Source organism: Protopterus annectens, chromosome 10.part0 (assembly GCF_019279795.1).
Source record: "Protopterus annectens isolate FY-2018-M chromosome 10.part0, PAN1.0, whole genome shotgun sequence".
Taxonomy (NCBI): domain Eukaryota; kingdom Metazoa; phylum Chordata; order Ceratodontiformes; family Protopteridae; genus Protopterus; species Protopterus annectens.
In genome coordinates this window covers 1,007,197,710-1,007,222,463 of record NC_056744.1, presented here as the reverse complement: position 1 = coordinate 1,007,222,463, position 24,754 = coordinate 1,007,197,710, and the positions used below count along the sequence as shown (strand labels likewise).

The 24,754-nt window shown below is 36.8% G+C and overlaps 1 protein-coding gene across 1 annotated transcript in view; it reads right to left on the bottom strand.

Moving 5' to 3' along the window:
* The window catches only part of PTCH2 (patched 2), a 154,042-nt gene that overhangs the window by 85,404 nt on the left and 43,884 nt on the right, over positions 1-24,754 (bottom strand). Inside the window, exons 3-4 of the mRNA XM_044085763.1 lie at positions 1,600-1,789; positions 741-810 (exon numbers count right to left, since the gene is read on the bottom strand). Of these exons, the coding sequence (XP_043941698.1) occupies positions 741-810; positions 1,600-1,789 (260 nt within the window). The remainder of the gene's footprint in view (positions 1-740; positions 811-1,599; positions 1,790-24,754) is intronic.

Below are 24,754 nucleotides of genomic sequence, written 5' to 3'. Positions count from 1 at the left end.
TAATTTTTGTAACAGTACTTGGGCAAAATCAGTTATTCATTTTCAGAGTTTGACTTTGAAAATAAGAAAAATTTCAGTAAAGCTTCAGGCTTCATCTGTCTAGTATCAGTGACTGTTCAATACAATTCAGATTCAAAGGGGGTTGCAGTCTGTTCCAGAAATAAACAAAACAAAAAAAAAAACACTAGGTAGGGACGTATGCTGGTAGGATACCAGTCTATTGCTGTGCACTAGTCATACTCGTGAAAAAAGAACCTCTAACCTAGGAGCAAACCATATCTACAGTTAATCACCAGTAGCACAGGCATCTCTGCACACATGTTGCACAATTTCATCTTCTTCTGAGCTGACATGAAGATCTGTAAAACAGCTCTGTCATTTCCCTTACTATGGTGAATCACTGTGATGCTAAAGATATAAGCTATATCAGAAACGTTGGCTTGTGGGCTCATAAACACAGAACTAAGAAAATGTTGTTAAGGGAGTGCCTACTCTGCTAAATCAAGAACGTAAATGTTATAATAGCTGGTTCATTAATACAGTGTACACATAACAGGACTCCCCATCCATTTGCATGTAAAACTCCCACTACAGAGGAACAAATTCCAGAAAAAAAAATCATGAAAAAATAAAGAATTTAAGAAGGGTATTGTGTGGCCCTGACCAGTTTGCAGACGCTGCCTCAGGAATGTGAAAATTTATCACTAATATTTTTTCATAAATACATTGCTTTAACTCACCCGTTCTATCATTCCATTTTCAATAATCGGGACTCCAGATTTGTAGCAGATTTTATTTAAATCCCAGGACCTGCAATAAATAGAAACTCTTTAAAAGCTTTAAAATGACATGTGTTCACTTACTTACTTAACAACTGTAGTGTGCAGCCCTCTCCATGTACTGATGATCTGTAACTAACATTACATAACACTTCTTAGGTGCAGATTTCAAGACTTGAAAGCACTGCATTTTACTGTTTATCTGAAGTCCTGTGGTTAAAGATCCCTAAGTCATCAAATAACCTTGATACTTTCATTTGAATGAAAATAAAACACAGCATCCCCATGGTCCTTTCTTGACCCCTTATCGTTCTTCTGCAAGTAACTGAGCTCCCTGCCTGCAGGGAAAGGACAGTGGAAGATTTGTACCTAGGAATATATTGTACAAAACTGCCAATTATAACATAATGCCTAGCACAAAACTGACTGCAAGCAAAACAGAGTACAGGTCCCCCATAGAGAACTATGCATCTATTCCACACAGCAAAGGTTCAAAGTGGCTGTCTTCCTTATGCATTCTCCAAAGTATCACAACTAAGACCCTTGGGACATTGTTTCTGATATTTGACTGGAGATGGACCTGTTTGATAAGGCAGACATCCACTAGGTCAACAAAGGCATTTTTATTATCAGACAATCTCAAATGTATGAAATCAAGTCTTGTATGCGAAGTATACATAAAGTGCTATCAAATGACAAGTTTATTAGGCTGTGTTCTGCATTTCCTCAACAAGTACTTGCACTGGCAATATGAGCTGGAACTCCAGCTGCAGAAAAGAGCCCTCTGTTTCCCATACCCAGACCCTTGTTGTCTACTTACTTTCCAAACAGAGACACCTGCACCTTGCTAGCTGCTAATGCTGCTTCAAGATGAACAAGCAGTGCATCCTGGGTAAGAATGTTCTCGCCATCACGTTTTGGTGTTTGAATAAGAATCTGAGATGTAAACACAGTCTCCTCGCCCAATTTTCCTTTTGTATACTTCAGTTCTTGGCTTACTCTGCTTCCTGCTAAAAAAGGGAAGACAAAAGAGGATTACAAATGATAAAAATACATAAGTGCAAGCATGCAGACTCACGACTGTGCACATATACGCATAAACACATACACGCTCACACAAACATAAAACTAAACCTGATCTGAGAAAACACAGACTCAGCTAGAACTGTAACACATATCGCTTTCATATATACATACATACAAACATACTGGTAAGCAGATCTCAGGCTCATATTTCCAGTCATCATTGAATGATCCAACCATTATTCTGTTTGGTAGTTACTGTCGCTCCTTCACCAGGCTACAGATCAGTTATTGCCATGATCTTCTACCGTTTCTCTGTAATCTTAATGATCCTCCTCTCAACCCACCCCTTCTACCATTATTTTGTGTATTCCCAATTAGTGAAAGTATAAATTTCAGATGGAAAAACACAGTCCATCTGAAATTTGTGCTTTGTGCCTATCATGTCAGCATTTTTATTAACTCACCACAAAGTCTTAATACTCAAAATGCAGATTCTGGGAATTTGACTGAAAAAAAAAAAGTTGCATCAAAGGGGATTTCTGCAGGGAGGAAGGATTTCTTCTTATCCCCAGAAATGCAACTGTTTTTTTGCTAATTAATTTGCTTACTAGTTTTGGGGATCTAGGCATGTGAAATCACTACATGGTGGTAGGTGTGGTGATGGGCTTTGACCCTCCCCAACAATTATGTGCTGCATTGTGTACATTTTTGACCAGATAATTTTGGCCATAAGTTTGCTCAGTGCAAAGTCTGTTAGCTTAATGTCCTAGATCTCCTCACAAATATTCCAGACCTGAAACTGCAACTTGCAAATTCAGTTTCACTTTATCTCTCTTCTGTACTATCACCTGCCTTAGCCTTACTGCAGTGTGCCAGTACTATGTACCTCATCTAACCCATACAGTTGTATCGTTAATTAAGGAACACCTCAGTGACATCTTAAATTCCAGCAATTACTACTGAATCCACAGTGTGCCATGGCTTTATGCCAGTTTAGGAATGCTACAGACAAATCTGGTTCCTAAACACCCACTCTTCTGACACTTCCTGCTGTACAGTTCTTTGATTGGAAGTTATGAGAGCCTCACTATTCCATTATTAGAAAACAGCTATACTTTTTAATGCAAGTAAAAAGCATCAAAAGTACAATACATGTAATTTGTTCTCCTATCATGGATGTGTGGTGTAAGCCTCTAACAGAGTGACATATCACATTTTTTGCTGTATGCAGCAATGCACAGTTTACAGTATCCTGTTTATTGGCCTAATGACTAAAACTGAATTATACTTTTTGTCAATACAGGTCTAAGCACAAAACCCCAAGCAGGAGATGGATTTGAAGTGCCCCTTACCATTTTACTTGTTCTAAGGTACACAAACAGCATATTTTTAAAATGAAAATGTTGGGGTACACAGACCTATACAATATTTTTTCGGAACTTTACAGTCAATAATTTATACGCAAGGAAATATTTTCATTATGCAGCCCAAGTTATTTATTTACTTTTGTTGCGCAGGTAAGACTATGCCTTGCCTATTTTCAGGGGAGACCTGAGCTGATATTCCTATTTTTGTTTTTGTTTCTTTCAGCTTTTCCCGGTTAGGGGTTGCCACAGTGGAACTCCGGTCTGCTAATGATTGGCAGTAGATTTTGACATGCTGGCTTGCCGGGCCTAATGCACAACCTTCAAAGAAGGAACGCTCATTCACGCATGTCGTCACACAGAAGACACTCTGAGAATCGAACGAGCAAAGTAGTGGTAATAATCAAGGACGACAGTAAAATTCTAGATAAAATGCTATTTGTGTACTTATGGTTGATATGGAAGTTGTGAAGGAACTATGTACAATAAGAAATATGAAATAAAAAATATTAATAAGTGAATAAGACTTTGGTTATTGAAAAAAGAATACGGAGGATAAAGGAAAGGAAATTATTCCTGACCTAGTCAGACCTTCTTGGTAAACAAATGTTAAATAAATAAATAATTTAAATAAAACAAAAAAAATGTGTAAAAAGTGATTATATAAAAAGTTTTTATGTGTAGCTCCCTGCCATACCCTTAGTTTAACATCATTTCTGAAAGATGTCTTCTGAAAATGAAACACCCCCATCTAAGATGAACTCCGATGTCAGTAGTGAAATATGAATCAAAGTGCCTGATGGGGAGATAGAACCCATATCTTTCCATCTTCCCATCATCATACATAAGAATGCTACCTGCTGAGCCATTGACACTTTCTGTGTGTTTGTATTTGTACAGACACTTGCTCGTGCGAGTGTGTGTAACAGACAGGTGCCTCAGAAGTGCACATTTTAAAACATGCACGAAATACACACATGCACCCCCCCCCCCACACACACACACACACACACACACTTTTATGATTGCTTCATCAGCACTAAACTTAACAAATAGAGGCTTAGAAATCCTCACTAAGTCTCAGCTGGTTTATGATTACCTTAAATAAACTGCACACATAGGCAATGTACATCTTTTCTGCCTAATTAAATTTTTTTCCAACTCTTTACTACCCAGTTAGCAGTTAAAACAAGTGGGATAGAACAACTCAGAGTGCTTTTACAGTTATGCTATTAACCACTGGTTCTTTAAAATTCAGCCTGTGGGTTGCATTATGATATTGGCTTTGTTTCAAATTTCATTGTTATTAATCTGTGTAAAAGACATTTTTCAAAGGCAGTAACATAAAAATGCAATGGAAACCAGTACAGTCTAAAACTTTTAATAGCTTCTATCAAAGCCTGGCACTACCGATTATGACATCTCAGATAATCCTTTATTTATTGTTTAGGGACTCTTCCCTTACATTAACTGCTGAAACACATGGAACACTGTACTATTTAAGTAAAGCTGTGAGACTAAACTGTCACATTACTACTACTTCTGTGAAGCTGGTTCCCACCTTGAGTAAGGATAGAGCAATAAGCCTCACTAGCACCGTATAGTCTGCAAGCAGGGAGGTAAATATCTTGGTGAACATCATTGTTTCTGCAAGTGAAATATTGCAGACATCATAACAAAACAATATTGAAATATAAGCAAAAAGCAGACATAAAGGAAAAAAAATGTAAACCAGAAGGCACTACCCAAACAGAAAATTCAGTCTGGTATATGAATGCATCAGCAATATTTTCCCTTTCATATAATTTGCACTTTTGACCTCAGCTCATAGCTCTGTCTCTCACACAGTCACGAGGTCAAACTGCCTGCGAGGGAAATATCGCTGACATTTTCATAAGCCCAGCTGCATCCCCTTTGTTTACTATTTAATATTTAGTTGTAGGCCTCACACTGCACCATGAACCTTATGACCTCAGTAACATTTCTATGCTTACAGACAGCTTCTTGGTGACTGCCAAGTGATTCATCTATGTCACGATTGGTGATAATACGTCAGGTCAATGGCAATGATGTTATTATCGTAATGATTTGGTGTGTATGTGTGTGTGGGGGGGGGGGGTACAGTTAACTATGTCAGCATCTAGGTGAAACACCATTCTATACATCCATTCAAATGAGCTGAAGAGAAGAGAATCATTATTTATTTAATGTGTATGTTTCCTCGTATGTTTGCTTATTTTGACAACACTACCTGTTTGATTTTGACAACACTACCTGTTTGATCTTAACCAATTCATTAGCAGTCCTTTTCAGAAAATTTCCTCATAATGAATGTACTAGAAAACAAACATATCTACAAAAATGTGCAAATATGTAAACTTCTTCTAAAGAAAAGAAAGCTTTAGAACATAATCTCAAAAATATACAAGGATACAAATATTTAATAATGTAAGTGTTAGCAAGTGACAGATCCAATAAAATGCACATTTGAGTATTACTACAACTAATTAGCCATACGTAAGAACTAGGTTACTCTCAAAACTATTAACCTTATAAGAAACTTCTGTTCTTATTTTACCAAAGTGGTGTGGGTACTAAGGATAGAAGCAAGAAAACAAAGGCCTCTGAGGTGGTATACCATACATAGAAATAAAATGCCTCGTGAAACATTTACAAAGTATGTCACAGCACCACAGGAAATGTATTCATTACTCCTGAAAAGTACAAATGTTTGATATGCGGGCCCCGCAGTGTGCAATCACATGCAGGTCTTCCAATAACATAAAAAATGAAACAAAAAGCCAGACTACATTAAATAGATACATGTTTTGTGTTATACATTAGTATACCAAAACCAGAAACACACAAAGTAAAACAGTTCAGAAAAAGCCCTACATACAAGAAACTTCAATTCTCATCTATCCCACGGATTTTGGTATCATTAAAAATTGAAACAAGAAAGCAAATTCATTGAGTAGACACATGAAGGACCTAATAAGAAAGATCCTGGCAACACACCAATGTTTGCATAAGACTTAACCCTGCCATGACATTGTGGGAACTGTACTAATAAACAAGAGCAAAAGTGAGGAAAAAAAGGCTTCTCAGCAATTAATGATGTTTATTAAAAATCAAGTTCCTCAACAGTAAGGAACAACTACAAAATGCATAGACACACCTGCTGAAATATGAATGAATGCAACTTGGGTTGCCACCTCGTTTTGCAGGACATGCCTACGTTAGGCAGCTGTGTCCTGCAAAATAATGTAAAAAATGGCAATTGTCCTAGGAGGAAAACTGTTTATCAATTTCCTCTAAATGTTGCAAAAAATACGATATTATATTAGAAATACTTTAAAATTATATAAAACAATAGAAACAACTAAACTTCTATATCACAGTATTTTTACTTTAATAATGAAGAAAAAATAAGGTGTTCAAACTATTTTGACAATATCTTTTGTCCTGAAAAACTGCGGAAATCAGGAAGAAATGCCCCCACTTTGGCTATAGGCAGCAATCCTATACACAATGAAACCAGCTTGTGTTTGTGAGTGAAAAAAACAGGGCTGAACTTTGTACCACATTTTCTATCATTTGGGTTTTGGCCAGTGTCCTGATTATGTTTTCCTAAGTAGAAGGGGAGCTGGTTGAAACAATATGGTAAGCTTTTATCTGAACTTTGAAGTTGCCCACAACATTTGTAGCCAAACACCGCAGTGCCGTTCATCTTATTTGCGGCCTCCACCAAGGGGATTTTGTACCTCGCATCCAATTTGCAATACACTGCACAAGATGTGTCCTTGCCCTCATTTTATATCCTTTTGCATTAACTTATTGACACAAGCTACAGTACCCCCATTCAAAACTGAAGGAAACATGACCTAATTTTACTGTGCAGCATCAGTATATCTTGGCAACGTAGCTATAACACAAAAGCTTAAACTCATAATCTGTTCAGCAAACACTTAGGGCTTACACCACACCAATTTTCTTCTACAAATGGCATTTGAAAACTGTACCCTCTTTGTTTTTAGTTATGTACTGTAGCTTCAGTTGAAAACAGCCTGCCTTTTTCAGTAATATAGAGTGCAAGTCTCAAGTTTCTGGTTCATCATAGCCTACTTGTCAACACTGAACAAAAACGCTAGCTTGTAAATTACACGAGCTTTGGAAACTGTGGTTTCTGCCCCTTCGAAGCAAAAGTAAAAAGAAAACTTATTTAGACTCGTTGCGGTCTGTAACCCACCCTTTTGGCAGCCACAGGTGTCAATACGTCAGGTCAGGAATAATCCTGGGGTGAGGAGATATGGGGTTACGTTGTATGGGAGGATAACATTCGCACTACAACTGACTTCTGCCATGAAAGGTGGTGTGGCGGTGAATAGCAGAAAAATATTAATTTGAAACTATTCATGCAATAGTTTTTCTAAGGCTCCCTTGTCAACTGTTAGACATCACTTTAAAAATATAGGCTATGTAATACACTTATTTTTTATTATACTGCTTATGAAATTCAAATTTAACTAAAACAATTACTACTCAAGTCAAGTAACTGCACCTGCTCAAAACCAAACTACAAACAGACTATTAATCACATTAACAAATGTAAAATCAATCAATAAACAACTCTACCACCTCACCTTCCTCATCCCTCTCTCCAACCTCCAGCTACCCACTTTCCACTGACTTACTATACTCAATTATTCCTTCTACAGACTTCTCTTTCACCTAGTCTACCATTTCATCCCCTACTCTACTTCAGCTAATTGTGAACCCCTATTGTACAATTACCCACCTTCCACTGAATATATAACTCATTTGCATTTCCCTTACTACCTACTCATCTGCTATCCCTTGCTACTTCTCACTATTGCTTCCTGTAAGCTATTCATTTTATTCAGATCAACCTCATGCTTTGCATCTCTTCCTTATTACATATTCCTCTACGTAAATATGTACATATGTATATATGAAAAATCCATGTCAAACAATTTACCTAAACAAACTGAAAACAATGTCAATCACATATTTTATGTAACAACATACTCCCATATGTAACCACGTTAATATTTGTACATTTTAATCATTTGTACATTACTATCCATTACTATCTACTATTGTACTATACTTGCATTATACTGTTAATTTCTGTATATTTTTTAATCCAGTCTGATTTGTATTGAAGCTTTCTTCCCCGGGCCTCCACTGAAAATGGGTTTCTGACCCAGTCGGACTTTGCCGGTAACCAAATGTCAAATAAATAAATAAAACGTAGGCAGCAGGCTTGTCTAGGAGTTCTGTGCATGGCTGTGTCCTGTAGTCAGCCTGGAAATGAATGGAGAAGGGAAAGTGAACTATAAACTTCTTACATGTGCTGTTGATGACAGAAACAGACCACCTGCTGCAGAAATGTTTACTTAAGAACATTTGCAGTTCAGATAACCTTATCTCATTGCTAATCACGCACTTTACATCGGTTCCAGTGAATTATGCCAACTACCCTGTAAGCTACACTGAACTAAACCAAACTGCTCAATCCAGTCAGCTTCTGCAGGGGCTGTCATTTCTGCCTTTGGGTGGTTTTAGGCCCCATCCCGATTTGATTTTGACCTACGGTGCCATTAATAGCAATATATAAAGTCACAAGGGAGCACAAGTCATGCAACTTTCATAATTTGAGGGGTTTCGCAGAGCAACTGACTTACAGATACTTAAAACATGCTTCATGCTTCTAAAGTTTTTAAGCCTTAACAGATCCCATCAACATTTTACATGGCAGCTTTTGATGCAAATCATGAAACTCCCACCTGACCAGCCCTTTCCCAAACCCTGACAAAAATTAATGGTGATACCACCTTTACAGGTAAGTTTGACAATAAGAACAAGGAAGTGTGGAGGACTACCACTGGAGATTTTTGTATTCCTGTCATTCCCTATGAATTCACCCACACACCATTTACATGCTGCTCTCGTGTTACTACATTTGGTTTCCACTAGGTGGCACTACACATAGTTGCAGAGACTGAAACAGTTTAATGATATTGTTGACATACTGCCCATCCTGGCTTGGCCTAGTAATGACCTACTAATGTCTAAGCTTAAGAATTCATTCATAAAGCTAGTATGTAAGAGTTGTGTGTAAACAAACTTGCCTTTGCACAGCAAGAAAGTAAAGCATGAAACTCTGCACTTAAGTATTCACTGCATCAGTCACAGATACAATTAATGGAAAAACAGCAACACCACAGGGTTATTAAATTGTGAACAAATGATCAAAGAATGCACACTACAAACCAACTGCATATCCTGGAATTATAACTGGTAAAGAGTTTTTAAAGATTTTGGACGATTTTGCTGCCATAGGTTTATACCACGTGGCTTCTTAAGAAAACAAATGTGGTTTCAGAGGTAATTTATTTACTTATTTAAGATATAAAGTGGCCGAGTGTGATACTGGATATAAAGGCAGAGTGTGGCTTGTTGTGAAGCTTCAGATTTACATATACAGTGCAATCAGTGACATGGTTTGCAACATCAACAGGCATGAGAGGCATGAGAAATAGCACACGTGCAAGGCAACGTCAACTGTGCATGTGCAGAAAGAGAAAGAAAGAAAAAGAAGGAAGATAACATTACTGAAACAAAGCTTTCTAGTGATCAAGTTAAAGTAAGTTGTTAGATAAGGGACATTGTTGATACCATGATGCCAAAGGACTCAAGTCGCACAAACACACATATATACATGTACAGAGATTACAACACTGCATAGCCAAGGAGCAATAAAAGCTTACCAGGATTATGCAAAGAACTGAGTGTCCCAGACATTTCCTGCTTTGCTAACTTCATAAACGCACCACAGTGTAAAGGCTCATTCAGTTTCTCACTAACTCTCACACAAATAAGTTTCTTTACAAAGTGCTGCCTACTCCACTGTGCTGCCTAAACCACAAACCCTGGCTGCCAGCCAGCACCAGAGAGACCAACAGCAGAGAGAAAGACCACATTTAAGCCTTGGAACCATCTTTACTTTTTTAAATTGCTTCATCCGAACATTCTACTCTCTCCTTTTCTAAAGCATGCCATACCACACTAGTAGCTGGTGCCTGAAAAGAGGGATGTTACTGTGCCATTTTAATACACTGACTCTCTGGAGCATACAATGACACTGTTTAATGGTTAAAATACCAGGCTGGTGATAAAAACAAATCTAAAAGTGACACATAATTTCTTATAGGTTGATGAAAAACAACATACACTTTTCTAGCTGGTAACTAAGCATCTGTTACTAGTAGATGACAAACTTTCAGACTAAATTTTTTATCTTTAATACATCCCTTTCCTCTCTGTCTACCCTGCACAAAGTAATTAAAATACAAGCCAGAACACAGAAGAATGTGTTACTGTTAGCTAAAATTAGTACCTGGTTCATTTGGCAGGTTTATACAGCTGTAAACTATTCTGAATGACTGACTAATTTTGCTGTGGGTGCAGTTGCAGGTTAGTTATAAAACTGTAATGCTCCCATGTTTGTCTGCTGCATTAAAATAAGAGCACCACAGCTTAAGCAAATTTCTCCAATTCTAAAGCATAAGACACCAAGGTAGCCCTTCCTAAATTAAAAAATAATGACGGAAATGTGTACATTGTTTTTATTATCACATGTTTAAGTCAAGATGGCACATTTATTAAGCTTCTGTTTGTATAAGAACCCACAGACCGCGTTTCATGTGACTGAGGTAACAATCAAGAGTACAATAACTCCAATATCCGTCACCCAGACATTCAGGGGAGACACTGGTAATATGACGGCAGAGACATCTTGTCTGTATTTGTATTCTTTCTTTACTTTTAACCAACAGCTGCTTGTCAGAAGAGACTTTCACATATTTTGCCCCTTTTCCCCCCACATACTAGATCACACACATGTACAAACACACACACGCACACACATACACACACACACACACACACACACACACACACACACACACACACACACACACACACACACACACACACACACACACAGGTCTACATTAGACCTCCCCCAACAAAGTAAGGTTTCAGATTTAAGAGACAAATGATGGTTAGACTGAACACCAGCTTTGCATATAATATAGGGGGGGGGGTGTCTTGTAAAGCCTGAATCCATATTGCTAAAAACATGCCACATGAGTATGGCAAATACTACACAATGACTTATAAAACTAGTTTTAAATTAAAAATATTTATATAATCCTAAATCACTGTGGAGTACGGCTTCTTGTGTGTTTAAGTTAGTTTACCTATGAGTAGTTGAAGCGTATTATTTCGACTCACTATTTTCTGAAAGATGAATATGAAAACTGTGAGCTTAAAAGCATAAAAAAACACACACAGAAAAAATTACCCTACACAACTCTAAATTATATATACAAATTTTATGGTCACATCACTATGGAGAAAAGTACAACCCCCTCTAGAAGCATGTCACCAGCTTGTACTAAACAGTGCATTGTGGGAAACTCCCTGTGACATTATATTTCTCCCCCAAAAGCCACTCACTAGAAAAGATAGCAAAGACGAAGTGTAGGTAAGGCGGTTTAAGTTAACAGAAAACAGCTAAATTCCCCAATATTCCATACTTTGTCATGTCTCACTGCTTATGCTGGCTTGCTTATCAAAAAGTCTCTAGGGTCAACAGTTTGCTCCCTCATGGATGAATTTCTTTGCATAATCTCTAGTGTATGATACATTCTTTCAGTCTACTTGTAGTTTTCAGTACAGAAATAAAAAAAAGCAAGAAATCCAAATGTTCTTCATTATATTTTACTCGTTTTAATAAATAAGACCATGCAGTGCAACTCCCAGGATGCACCTTAAAATGCGATTGCTTTTGTACCGAACGGTTATTTATTCCTAACAATAATAAAGAATGGATTACATTTAGTGAAGTTACTCACTGCATACCACACAACAAGAATATTCCTCTGGGTCACAGTATTATAATATAAAATCTGCCAACACTACTGAACTTTTCTTCATTTACTGGCTACAGAATTCTAATAAAAAATTTTATTTTTACCTGTATTCCAGGAAAATAAATGGGTACAAGGCACAACAGGAACAACAATTTCCATTATCAATCAGCATGCAAGTACACTTTTAAAAGTCTTCATTTTGTCATTTTGAATTTTAAAGTGCACATTTTCTGTCACGTCCTGCTATGGTCTCAACAGGCTTACAATAACTAGCCCATGTTTGCTTAACGTGTTACAGTGCATAATTTAATACCAGAAGAGTATGCCAATTATTTGACTGCATATTGTAAAACATACCAAAGTCTCAATGTGATGAGTACACTGTTGCTGTTGTTTCTGGCATTGCACTCCACTATCCCAGTTACCAGACAAGTATTACTACCTACTGTGAATCCTCTCAGTATCACTTTGTAAACGGAGTTGACTGGATAAGTTAGCCACACTGTGCTCACAAGAAGAGATGCACCTGTTCCTAATAGGCTTACCTGGTTAAGAAAAAACAATAAATGGACAACTGGATGCAACAGGCATTTGCTTCACTTCATTTGTTGTAGATGGGCTCACGCCAAGCTCTCAACCAATCAGGGACAAATCCCAACAGAATCAGGGACAAATCCAGAAAAAATCAGGGGCAGTCAGGGACACTTTAAAAATATTAGTTCTATTAACTTGAGGCATTAGCAGAATTACAGAATATGAAATAATATACATTTCCTGAAGTAAAATAAGTATATAATATATAAAATATAAGCTCTTAATTATTGCCATTATGTATTCAGTATAATTCATCACCTTTTGTCCAAAGGCGCCAGTGTTAAGAGGGACAGAGCTAAAATTTGAGTCAAAATCAGGGATGTCCCTGAAAATCAGTGACAGTTGAGAGGACTTTATGTCAGGAACATTAACAATGAAAGAAACTATTATCCAGTATACAGTAACAACTAAAGCAAGTTATTAGTGAAATCTGTGCCAAACAGCACAGCTGCTAACAGAAACATTGCAAGGCTGTTGCAAAATATTATGCAAAACAGATGAAGTACAACCAAAGGTAAAACAGACAAACTCACAGAGCAAATCATACACAATCTAGCTAGATAAATCTAAAATATTCATAGGCCACACATACTATTCCATTGTCATATCATTGTTTACTGATTTTGCAGAGTTTACCAATCATTGATCTCAATAATGTGCACACCGCTTTTGGTACACAAGAGGGTTTTATTTATTTATTTATTTTTTTATGCCAAATCCACATGAGATGCACTTTCCTATACATCCCCACAGATCCATAGATTAAGTTCTCCATTCAGTGTGAAGTATCTGTTGCTACAGTAATTTACACTATGCATGGCTCTGCCATTCCTATATACTAAACACAGTTCGTTCTTCGTGTTCACTTCTTTTTATGTACTCTAACACTATCAATACATACAAATGTAATATCACACACAAAAGATGAAAGAATTTACTAACTTGGTTACTATACACACAGGTCTTTTGATTCTCTGCAGTTGTAGCTAGTCCACAGGGTGTGGACAAATCCACCAACAATACAAACTGCATGATTCAGCAGATACTACACAGCAAAGCTGAATTTTCCCAATCATACATAGTAGGCCTAGCTGTATCCATTCTTTAGTGTTTGAATGGTACATCATTTAGTATGCAAGATTCAGTAGTTTTATAAAGCTACATGGTGCATTATCAACAGCATACTCCACACAGTTTCACTAAGCATACACAATGTACCCATAGCTCTCAACCTCTTAGCACAAACAATCTGGACAAAGCCAAAAACAATGGGGGACAAAGCCCCAAAAATAGGGGCATATTTTAAATATTGCTCTTATAAACTTAGAAAGTTTCTAAAATAAAAGCTTTTGTTGTTACTATGCATTTTCTGAAGGATATGAAGTCTGAAACTCAAATGGCTGTCATTATGTAATGACCTAAATCCTCACTGATTTGCCACCAATATCCAGAAAACCACAAGTTTTTATGAAGAACAGACCAAAAATATGCGACAAAAATCTGGAAAGGCTGTCAAAATATGGACAGTTGAAAGGTATGAATACACCAAGTAGTATATAATCTATGAGGAATGCATAATAGCATCACAAGCCAACAGAAGGAAACAATTTCTCTGTCTACTCTGACCAGTGTCTGCAGCTAACATTCTGCAGCTGCCCTCCTATTAGCTTATTACTCCTAATCCCCCTCCAAGTATCCCCTACTGTCTTGAGTTTAAACTGCATTGCTCACTTTCCAAAGCACATGGAAGTAACAAACTGTCGAAGTCAGGTACAACATCTTTACCATAAAATAACACATTATACAGTTTTTGAAGAAAAAAAAGTGTCATTTTTGCATTTTGTTCTTAAAGATGGCCCCCTGAAATTTTTACTCGGCTGAAAACTTCTGCCATGACATCATGACTGAACACATAATGCCTCACTATAGGCTACTGTATTTTCATGCTAAGTACATCTGTAGGAGTTTCTTACCTCTTTAGAAAAATAAGTTGTCAACTAGGTTTTGCAGCTAGAACAGCATACATTGAAAAATAACATGTCATGATGCAGTAGTGAGATAACAGTGTCAGTAAGAAGCCGTTTTTCTAAGGAATCAGTTTTTTACGTATCCACAATGCATTGCAGTATTATGTAAATTGTTACTCAATAGCTACTGTGATGTCATTTTTGTAGGTATGGTTATAGAGAACAACTGTGTAGGCAGTTAAACTAAAACATCAAACAACACATTATAATTTTTAGTTTTTTTTTTTACAAAACCACTTGCAAATTTGACCTGAAGGGTATAACTGGAAATGAAATTAGTTGTAAAACAAGGATGGTATAGGAATTAAAACAATATTATTCTCCACCAGCCATGCTGACACTTAATTCCATGAACACACCACAGTATCAGGTCATTAGACCAAAATATGTCTGCTTGTGTTCTTTTTTATTTTTTTTGGGGGGGGGGGCTATTAACCATTGCACACCTCTCAACTGTCTAGATTTTTGCAGAATATTCAGATATTTGCCTCATATTTTTGGTCTGTTTCTCTTAAAATCTGTGGTTTTCTGGCAAATCACGGCAGAATGAAGTCACTAAATAATGTCATACATTTGAGTTTTTCACTTGTTTCACATTTCATATCCTTCAGAAACTGCATCCTAACACAAATCCAAGCATTCTATCAACTTTCTAAGTTTATAAGAGCAGTATTTAAAATCTGTTCCTATTTTTGGGCCTTTGTCCCTCCATTACTTCAGACTTTGTCCAGATTTCTTGCACTAAGAGGGTGAGAGGGTATGATGGGAAGTCATGTTAAATATACCACACATGCATGCTTGACTACTTGTGTCTCTCTTACTGAAATGAATTACTTCTGTATTGCATGGTACATGTTACTACAGTTATTTACAGTACCAGGATGTAGAACTGAAACAAAATGTCTTCCCTGCAATTGTGATTATAGTATTCTTATATTCTCTGGAATAACAGCATTCAAATTACTCCAGTCAGTATTTCACTGAGGAGTAATATAAGCTATGAAAAAAACTTGTAAATGTTGAGACTCTTATTTTTTTCGGTTAAAATTGGTCTACCTCCAATGGCTTCTACTACTAAACAACTCTGCTGCCTCTTCTTCTCCTACTTGGGGAATTAAATCATGACCCCATACATTCCTGCAAAACAATACAGTAAAACTCTAAGTTCTCACTTTGTATATGAAACTGTAATGTGTCACTCTGACTACTCGGTTTAGGTGCTATACTTTAATGTCTCCATAACTGATTAACCATTAATAACCACACATACATCATGTAAGACATGTTGTGCAACCCATTTCCGAGAGGTATCATTTTACCTGTCTTGCAGTTACTAAATGTTTTAACCTTCATAGTCATAAATAAAATAAAAACAATTGCGCCAAATTAGAACATAAATGTGTCAAAAGAGTTGCATGGCTGTTTTAATGCTAATTACAATTAAATATATCTAGTATTAGAATATTAGAGCTTTATATCTACTTTTAGACCTTAAGTTTACATGGTGCATAATTCTGTCCAAAATAGGCTATTTTAATACTAGCCTGACAACTGAATAAATAAATATATATATATATATATATATATATATATATATATATATATATATATATATATATATATATATATATATATATATATATATATATATGGGTCTACTTCTGATTGTCAAAAACTCACTTTCTCGACAACCAGAAGATCGAATCCATTTAAGCGAAAGTTCACTAAATCGAAAGTATACTTTCTCAAAAGCTGGTTCTCCAAAGTGCATTACAGTGGGGATAAGGAAATATATCCTTTTTCCCACTGTGGTGCGATCTTTGAGTTAGTATATTTAACTAGGGAGGTGTGGGGGTGCAGGGGGGCTTGCCCCCCTGCAAAATACAGGTTAAAGCAGTTTTGTTTTGTTTTTTTCCGGTTCGGAGAACCGGCTTTTGTGAAAGTGCACTTTCGCTTTAATGGATTCCGATGTTGCTTGATCGAGATTGTGAGATTTTGATCAAGCAACATAGACCCATATATATATATATATATATATATATATATATATATATATATATACACATATATATAGATCTAGGAATATTAAACGAAAGTTCAATAGTCCGAATCCACAATCACTGAACACACTTTAACCAAAGTGCTTTCACCGAAAAAGCGCTTTCATTAAAGTGTGTTTAAAAACAAAACAATAAAACATTACTTTTACGTTTTTGCAGGGGGGTAAGCCCCTCTGCACTCCCCCACCCCCCTACTGAAATATTCTCACTCCAAGGTCGCACTACAGTGGGGAAAAGGGAATTTTCCCTTATCCCTACTGTAGTGCGTTTTCTTCAACAGGCATACTTACGCGAAAGTGCCTTTCGGTGACAAGCACTTTCGGCAAGTATGCCCAGCTGAATCTGTTTCGGTTATGTTGCCGTTCAGTGATCCATACGGATCCCATATATATATATATATATATATATATATATATATATATATATATATATATATATATATATATATATATATATACATACACACATATACACACACACACACACACACACACACATATATATATATATATATATATATATATATATATATATATATATATATATATATATACACACACACACACACACACACACATATATTTTATATGTACACATACATGCACAGACATATATACAGGGTCTATATTAGATCACCGAATGCTTAAAAAAGCGAACGGTGATTAATTGACCCTATGTAAGTGAAAGATTACAATTTCGAACTGTCAGAACAGTAATTTTTTTCCTAGAGAAAAAAATCGCTGTTCCAAAAAAAAAAAAATATTAAACTCTTGAAACATTACATTAAGTGGGGGGCTTCGCCCCCACACCCCCCTACTTAAATATACCAACTCTGGGACTGCACTACAGTGCCGAAAATGGCAAAGTAACAAAGCGGCCAAGCAAATTCTTTCCCAGGGAAAGAATTTGCTTAAAAGCCGCTTCGATATTTTGCCATTTCAGGCTTTTGAGTTCGACCAAGACACATTCGAAAGAATGCGTCTTCGGTCTTCAAATAGGGAACCTATATACATATATGTATACAGAGTATTAGAACTTCTTTACATGGAGCATATAATTATGACATATGTACCATCTGGCTACACCCCGATGTACCCCATGTGCTGACAACCAGATGCATTCCCTCCAAGCTACTCCTGAAGTATTTTTGGAATAAGAACCAGACACATCCCCCTCCAAGACACCTGTGACATATCTGCTGTGCTGAGGACCAGCTGCATCCCCCTCCAACCTTTTCCCTCCCATTAAAGAAATGCAAATGTTTAATTTCCTATTAAGTTATACACACATCAATGTCCTGAAGATACTTTGTTTAATGAAAAAAGGATATTTTTTTCTTACTTACATTTTAAAAGAAATAAGTTAGTAATAATGATCCAGATGTTATTTACCTGTTTCTACCTACCTGCAACACATGAGGCTGGAAAGGGACTGGAGATAGACAGTTGCAATTTTGTACCACATTGAGCTGATGTGGGCAAGTTGCATAAAAATGCCACATACAATAATGAGCAATCTGTGCGGACAACCCTGTCTTTGCTATCTACAGTAGTTGATTGATTTGACTTGGCTTTTTTAACATGAGCTGTTGGTAAACATCCTTTATGTTAAAGAGTGACCTGGAAGGGCTAATGACTACTACTACTCTGCTGTGTGGTCTCTGCAGCTAAAGACAGTGCAAAAGGTCAGACACTCCCTAAGGTGTTATGCCATGGTCATGGTCCTAAGTGGCAATGCATTAAGGTCTATCCAACTCTGATAGAGCTCTGTATATGCATTTGTTCAATATGAAAATATAAACTCCTGAAACTTTCTTCAACAATATGTACTTAGATAGATAGACAGACAGATAGATAGATAGATAAATAGACAGACATTTCTCTGGAACTGCGGTGGTGGTGCTGCGGTAGCATTGTCGCCTCATAGCAAGACATTGTCCCATTCGATTCTCAGCTACAGCATCTTCTGTGTGGAGGCATATGTGAACGGGGCGTGCTTTCATTGAAGATTGTGCGTCAGGGTTGGTAACCCGGTACGTAAAAATCCACTACCAATCATTAGGGACCGGAGTTCCGCTGCGGCGACCCCTAACCGGGAAAAGCCTAAAGACACAAACAAAACCACAGCTTGCCCCTCTGATCTACCTGCAGTTTATATAAGAAATATATACTTTCTTCTCCTTTTTTCTCCAAATTATTTCCTTTTTTTCTTCATCTTCCCTCTGCAGGAGCACCACAATTTGAAATACACTCTGCAATTAATCCTGAAAGACTGCATAAACAAAATCCCATTACAGATGGTGCCAACCTATTAGTAATAACAGCTTGCTTTGCTACATGTGATGTGCTTTACTGTGAGGACACAGGGTAAAGAGAAAAGGGAAGAGGCGAGTCTCACATCTTTATACACATTTTTCTTCAGGGGTTCTACATGTACAGATTGAGGGTTGTGCAGATGTTTGCTTTGTATCCTTTTCCACTGTTTAATAAAATATGATGACTGTTTCGTTTCTATGCTACAGTCAGAATGTTTTCTGCCTTAACTAAGGAAGACACATTTCAATCACCTCTGCTCCTGTTCTTCCTTAGTTTCCAAATGAGGAGTCTTGCACGCAACACCACTCAACAGTCCATCAAAATGCACACCACTGCTTTAAAAATCAACTAATAATAAGGTTCCTTTTCCTTTTCATCGGTGTGACCATCTGCCACTGCATCTTGCCTTCTTTACACCCCCTCTAGTACTACTTGGTCCAACTGCTGACAAGCATTCAAACCACGCCTCCCTTGCTAGCCATTCAGAAAAATGAGTAACAAAATGCCACTCAAGTTACTTCCTGAAGTCACTGGTGCACATTGAATTTTTCACTGCTTTTCTGTATGAAGTGGTAACTCTATTAATATTTCTTGTACTTGAGTAGTTCACAAAATCCAAAGGCTTGTTATTTTTATGCAGTTATTTATTTCTGTTTCTGAACAGCTAAGATAACACATTTTGACAAATGCATCAACCATTTATTTTGACTGTCATATTACAACTCCTCAGTTACAGTATGCCTACACACCCCTGCAGTACATCTCTTAGAATTTCTGATCCATTTAAATGTCTTGGGTTATTTACTGCTACAGGATGAAAGATCATACAGACTGACCATCTCTCCTGCCTCAATGACATCATGTCAGCTCTGACATGCCCTTTCAAATGTGCATTATACTTTTTTGTGCTACTGCTTACATCTCCTGTTTCATGAATAAAAGTAAAAAGTTACTGCAGGCTAACATTTTCCATTAAGAATTTGATAAGATAGACAAAGTTTTCCCAACAAGATGTTTTATCTTAAAATTGGGGCAGTCACTCTTTAAGTGACTGCATCTCTACAGGGAATGTCTGTGCTGGAAACTAAAATTACACAATGCTCAGGATCGTAACAAGGGATACTTATCTTCATCCCTGCTGTACGTCCAGACACACTGATTGTATGTCCTGATATACTGATTTAGTGTACCTTCTGATTAGTAGCAACAACAGATAAAAGGGTATTTAATGCACCCTGACTTTAGCCAACAACTGGATTATTATGTTTTATTTTAAAGCCTACCTTTTCTGCTATTTTCCAAATGTCCCATGCAGGGAGGATTTTTATTTACTACTAACCCACTTTTGTAATTTTCTTAATTCATAAGAGGACCAAGTTTAGGATGCAAAGGGTCAACACATTATGATGCAAAGTTAATAATCACTTCTCTTTCCTATGGCTGCAAGCTACACCACACCTGAAGATTTTGTGATATGCTAGTACAGGCAATATGAGAGTTAACTGTACACAGTGCAATAATTTTAAGTACATGTAATGCTGTCATGCCTCTCAACCTTTTAACGGAATAATCCGGGCAAAGACAAAAATAAATTGGAACAAAGGCCCAGACATAGCTACAGATTTTAAATATTGCTCTTATAAACATATAAAGTTGCTAGAATAGCAAGTTTAGTGTTAGTATGCATTTTCGTAAGGATATGAAGTCAAATGTCTGTCATTATTTAATGACTTTTAGTGACTTTAGTTGTGTATAATTTGCCTGAAAACCAAAAATTATATGAAGAACCGACCAGATATTCGAGGCACAAATCTGAACATTCTGCAAAAATCTGGACAGTTGAGAGGTATGATGTGTCTACCTGAACTGAGGTAAGACCACCAGTGTAATAGCATTACAGAATCCTTTGGTGCACTTGTGAGTACAGCAGATTGTATATAAGTGTAAAAGTCAAGTTCCGTAAATCTTAATACAGTAACTTCCAACATCAAGGAGACCTCTAGAAACTGCAGTGCAACCATAAGTTCCTACATTACACACACACACACACACACACACACACACACACACACACACACACACACACACACACACACACACACACACACACACACACACACACACACAATTCACAGTTGCCAGATGCATTTCTGAAATAGAATTTAGTGATCCAGAACTCAATGACATGAAATTAACACATTTCTCAAATTTGCCATAATTTATATGGTGGATTCCACATCACCCTACATCTTTATTTTGATTCTTACATGAGGTGGATGTACAAATTTAGTCACTTAACTTGTGTAGTTGGAGTACCTCAGTAGTTCTGTCAACAGTCTCTTGCTTTTAAAAGGAGGGGGGGTGTATGACCCTGTCTCTCTCTCTCTCTCTCTCTCTCTCTCCACGTGGGCCAATGCTTGTGATGTGGCAGACTTGACAAATATGTAATTTGATATACCACCATTCCCAGAGTCCCAAATTCACTGTTTACATGTTGCACTTCAGTGATTCCTGAATTGCTGAAACTGCCTTCACAAATCACTACGTAGCAACAGAGAAGGTTGAATAATTCCCCTCCTCCCCTACAAAAACCTTTGAGACTATACATTTTACTGGTTTTCTGCCTGATACTATTGCTAATGACAAAACCCTTTGAGACTCTCCTCTTCCTAATACTACTACCACCAACAACAATGTTACTACCATTAGTACTACTGTTACTACATCTAATTTTACTTAGCAGCCACTAGAATACATTTGTCACTTATCCCCATATATTCTTAAATATTGTGATTATTTTCACTCTTTCTACCCACTCAGGCAGTATATTTTCAATCACTTTTTCCAAGAACAGATTTCTTCTAGTTTCTTCCTATGCTTCCTAGCTGTTGATCACAACTTAAAAACAAAAAAAAAAAAAAAAAACAAAGATAAACAAAGACATTATGACAGCTTTCTTTCAATTTACTTATGTAAGCAATAGATGTCTATATCAGTTACCCAGTGTTCACAATAGGCTTTTTAAATTATTATATTCATGTATGATTTTAACTTATGATAACCAGCAGTGACCTGCTGAAATACACATGGTCCTCCTTTTAGTTGCAGACCAGAGCAAAAGCCATCAGACGAATAGACAAAACCAAGTAGTACACATAAAAAACAAATGTAATCTAAATGACTACAGCACAGTGTCATATCAACACTGCACAGTTCATAACAATAATAATAATACATACATATAATATAACTGAATCCACATATGAACATCAAGATGGCATGTACTCTGGCAATTTCCAAGATAACAGACACAGAGATTGCTTTAAAATATTTTGTAAGTTTAAAACTAAAACATTTACAACCTTATTACTAAAACCACATAAATAGAACTAAACCTGCAGATTTTGGTTACATTTTTGTGCATTTTAATGATTTATTGATCTGAGGTACGGCATCATCTTTTTCCTCAAGAAGAAATAACAATTAATATGAAAATATGTTTCTGTCTAAAGCGAGGCCTATAAAAGGTTTTATTTATGTGTTTATTCATTAGATTTGTTGTCTCACTTTTTTCTAGATATAAATGCACTTACAATTGAGACCAACTGAGAATAGCTCCAATACACAACACATCATGATTATATGACACTGGACAGGGGCTTTGGGTGCTGACTTGTTGGAACAAGAGCTAAATTCTTGGCTAGGCTTATAAGGACCTCAGGGCCAATAGCCTAGTAACTTCCTATGATCCTATGAGCCTACTAAATTTTACCTGCTTGAATACAGCTTACTAAATTGTGATATCCTGAAGTACAAACATATTATAGAATCTAGACCCTATCTTATGATCCGTTTGCAGTATTCTGTGTAAAAAGATACTACAGGGCTTGTTGGAACTAAAGTAAGAACTAGAAGGAGTGTGCACACCCAAGATGTTATGATTTTGTTCACTGATGTCTTGGGTGATGTTCAAGAGAAACAACTAGGTCTTACACAAGTGTGAATGTCAAACTGCATAGCTGTGAACCTCAACAACAGTAGGCATCAGGGATCCCAAACAAATGCAAAGCTACAGGTTCAAACATGGGGAATGTGTGTGTGTGTGTGTGTGTGTGTGTGTGTGTGTGTGTGTGTGTGTGTGTGTGTGTGTGTGTGTGTGTGTGTTTGTGTGTAATAACCAAAGGTGTGGAGGCACATCTCCCTAACATTGTGATGTGGGTGGTAAATCCTTCTTACAATAATGGCTTACTACCTCTATAACAGAGAGTTCTGAAACTCGATGCCTTTTTGCTTGAATCTTGCTTTATTTTCAGACATTTGAAACACACTGTTTTGTATCTTTAGGTCGTCATAGGGTTCCATTCAAAAGGGCAACAACATTGTTTATTTGATGACAGGATTACATTATGTATCAGAAAACCTAGTTCTTACTTGGATTCTTTGAGGTAATACAACACGTCCATCTACCTATTTAATCTAACAGAACAACCAGGAAGAAATCTAAAATGTGGGAGAATGCTCAAAATCAGGAGCACTTAAATGCTTCCCATATGAGTGATTAATATACTATCAGTTGTAAATGTTTTCTACAATCACAAATCATCAAGAATATAAGTACCCTAAACATCACCTACTGGCCTAAAATACTTTTTGTGGGTGACACTGCACCACTACAACCCCCTTACTTATACATACTTGGGTGTTGGGAGGGTGGCCTAATGGTTAAGATGTTTGTCTTACAAACACAAGGTGCAGGGTTTGAGTCTCTCAAGGGATAATGGGCTAGGCTTACAATAGCTTGCAAGGGCAGTTAGCCTAGTACTAACCTATGAACTAATTTTTTGGTTGTACAAAAGTAGGGAAAGGAGAAATTTTCTACTCCAGTGGACAAGAGTCTTGAACAGACAAAGATCCCACAGTGTCTAACTTACAATGGTACGGCCTATGATCAATGCATAAATTTGACCAGATGTGATCAAGCAGTCAGAATCTGATCAATTTCCTATCCTACCAATCAACAGCAGATAACATTGGATACTTTTCCCTTAGCTATTAGGAAAAAGAACAACAAAATGCAATGTAAAAGAAAGGACAGGAAGAGCAGATAGCTAAATCTACTAGCTATAACTAGAAAATGTGGTCGCTGCGCCCACTGTAAATACATTCTCGATAGCCAGCAAACGCAATTAAATAACAGGACAAAATCTATTATACATGCACAAGATGGAAACTGCACAATGAAAGGTCTGGTATATTTAGCTATCTGCTCTTCCTGTCCTGCCTTTTACATTGGCAAGATGGAGAGGCAATTAAAAAAAAACGTATATATGAGCACAGTTACAATACTTTAAAATGTAACCAGAACAATGCTCTGTTTAGATACTCCACCTCATGGCTACATACATTTTAACATTTTTTATTCATCATTCCAGCGAAAGTGTCTCCTAACCCAAGAGGTGACTCATGGAAAGACAATCTGGAATTGAGAGAACTCTCATGGCAAATAAGACTTGATGCAACACAATTCTCAAGAATCAATGACAGTGTTTCAATTATACCAGTATGAAAATAAAGGGCTAGCAAATTATAATGAAACAATACTCTGTCAATACTGTTTTACACTTTA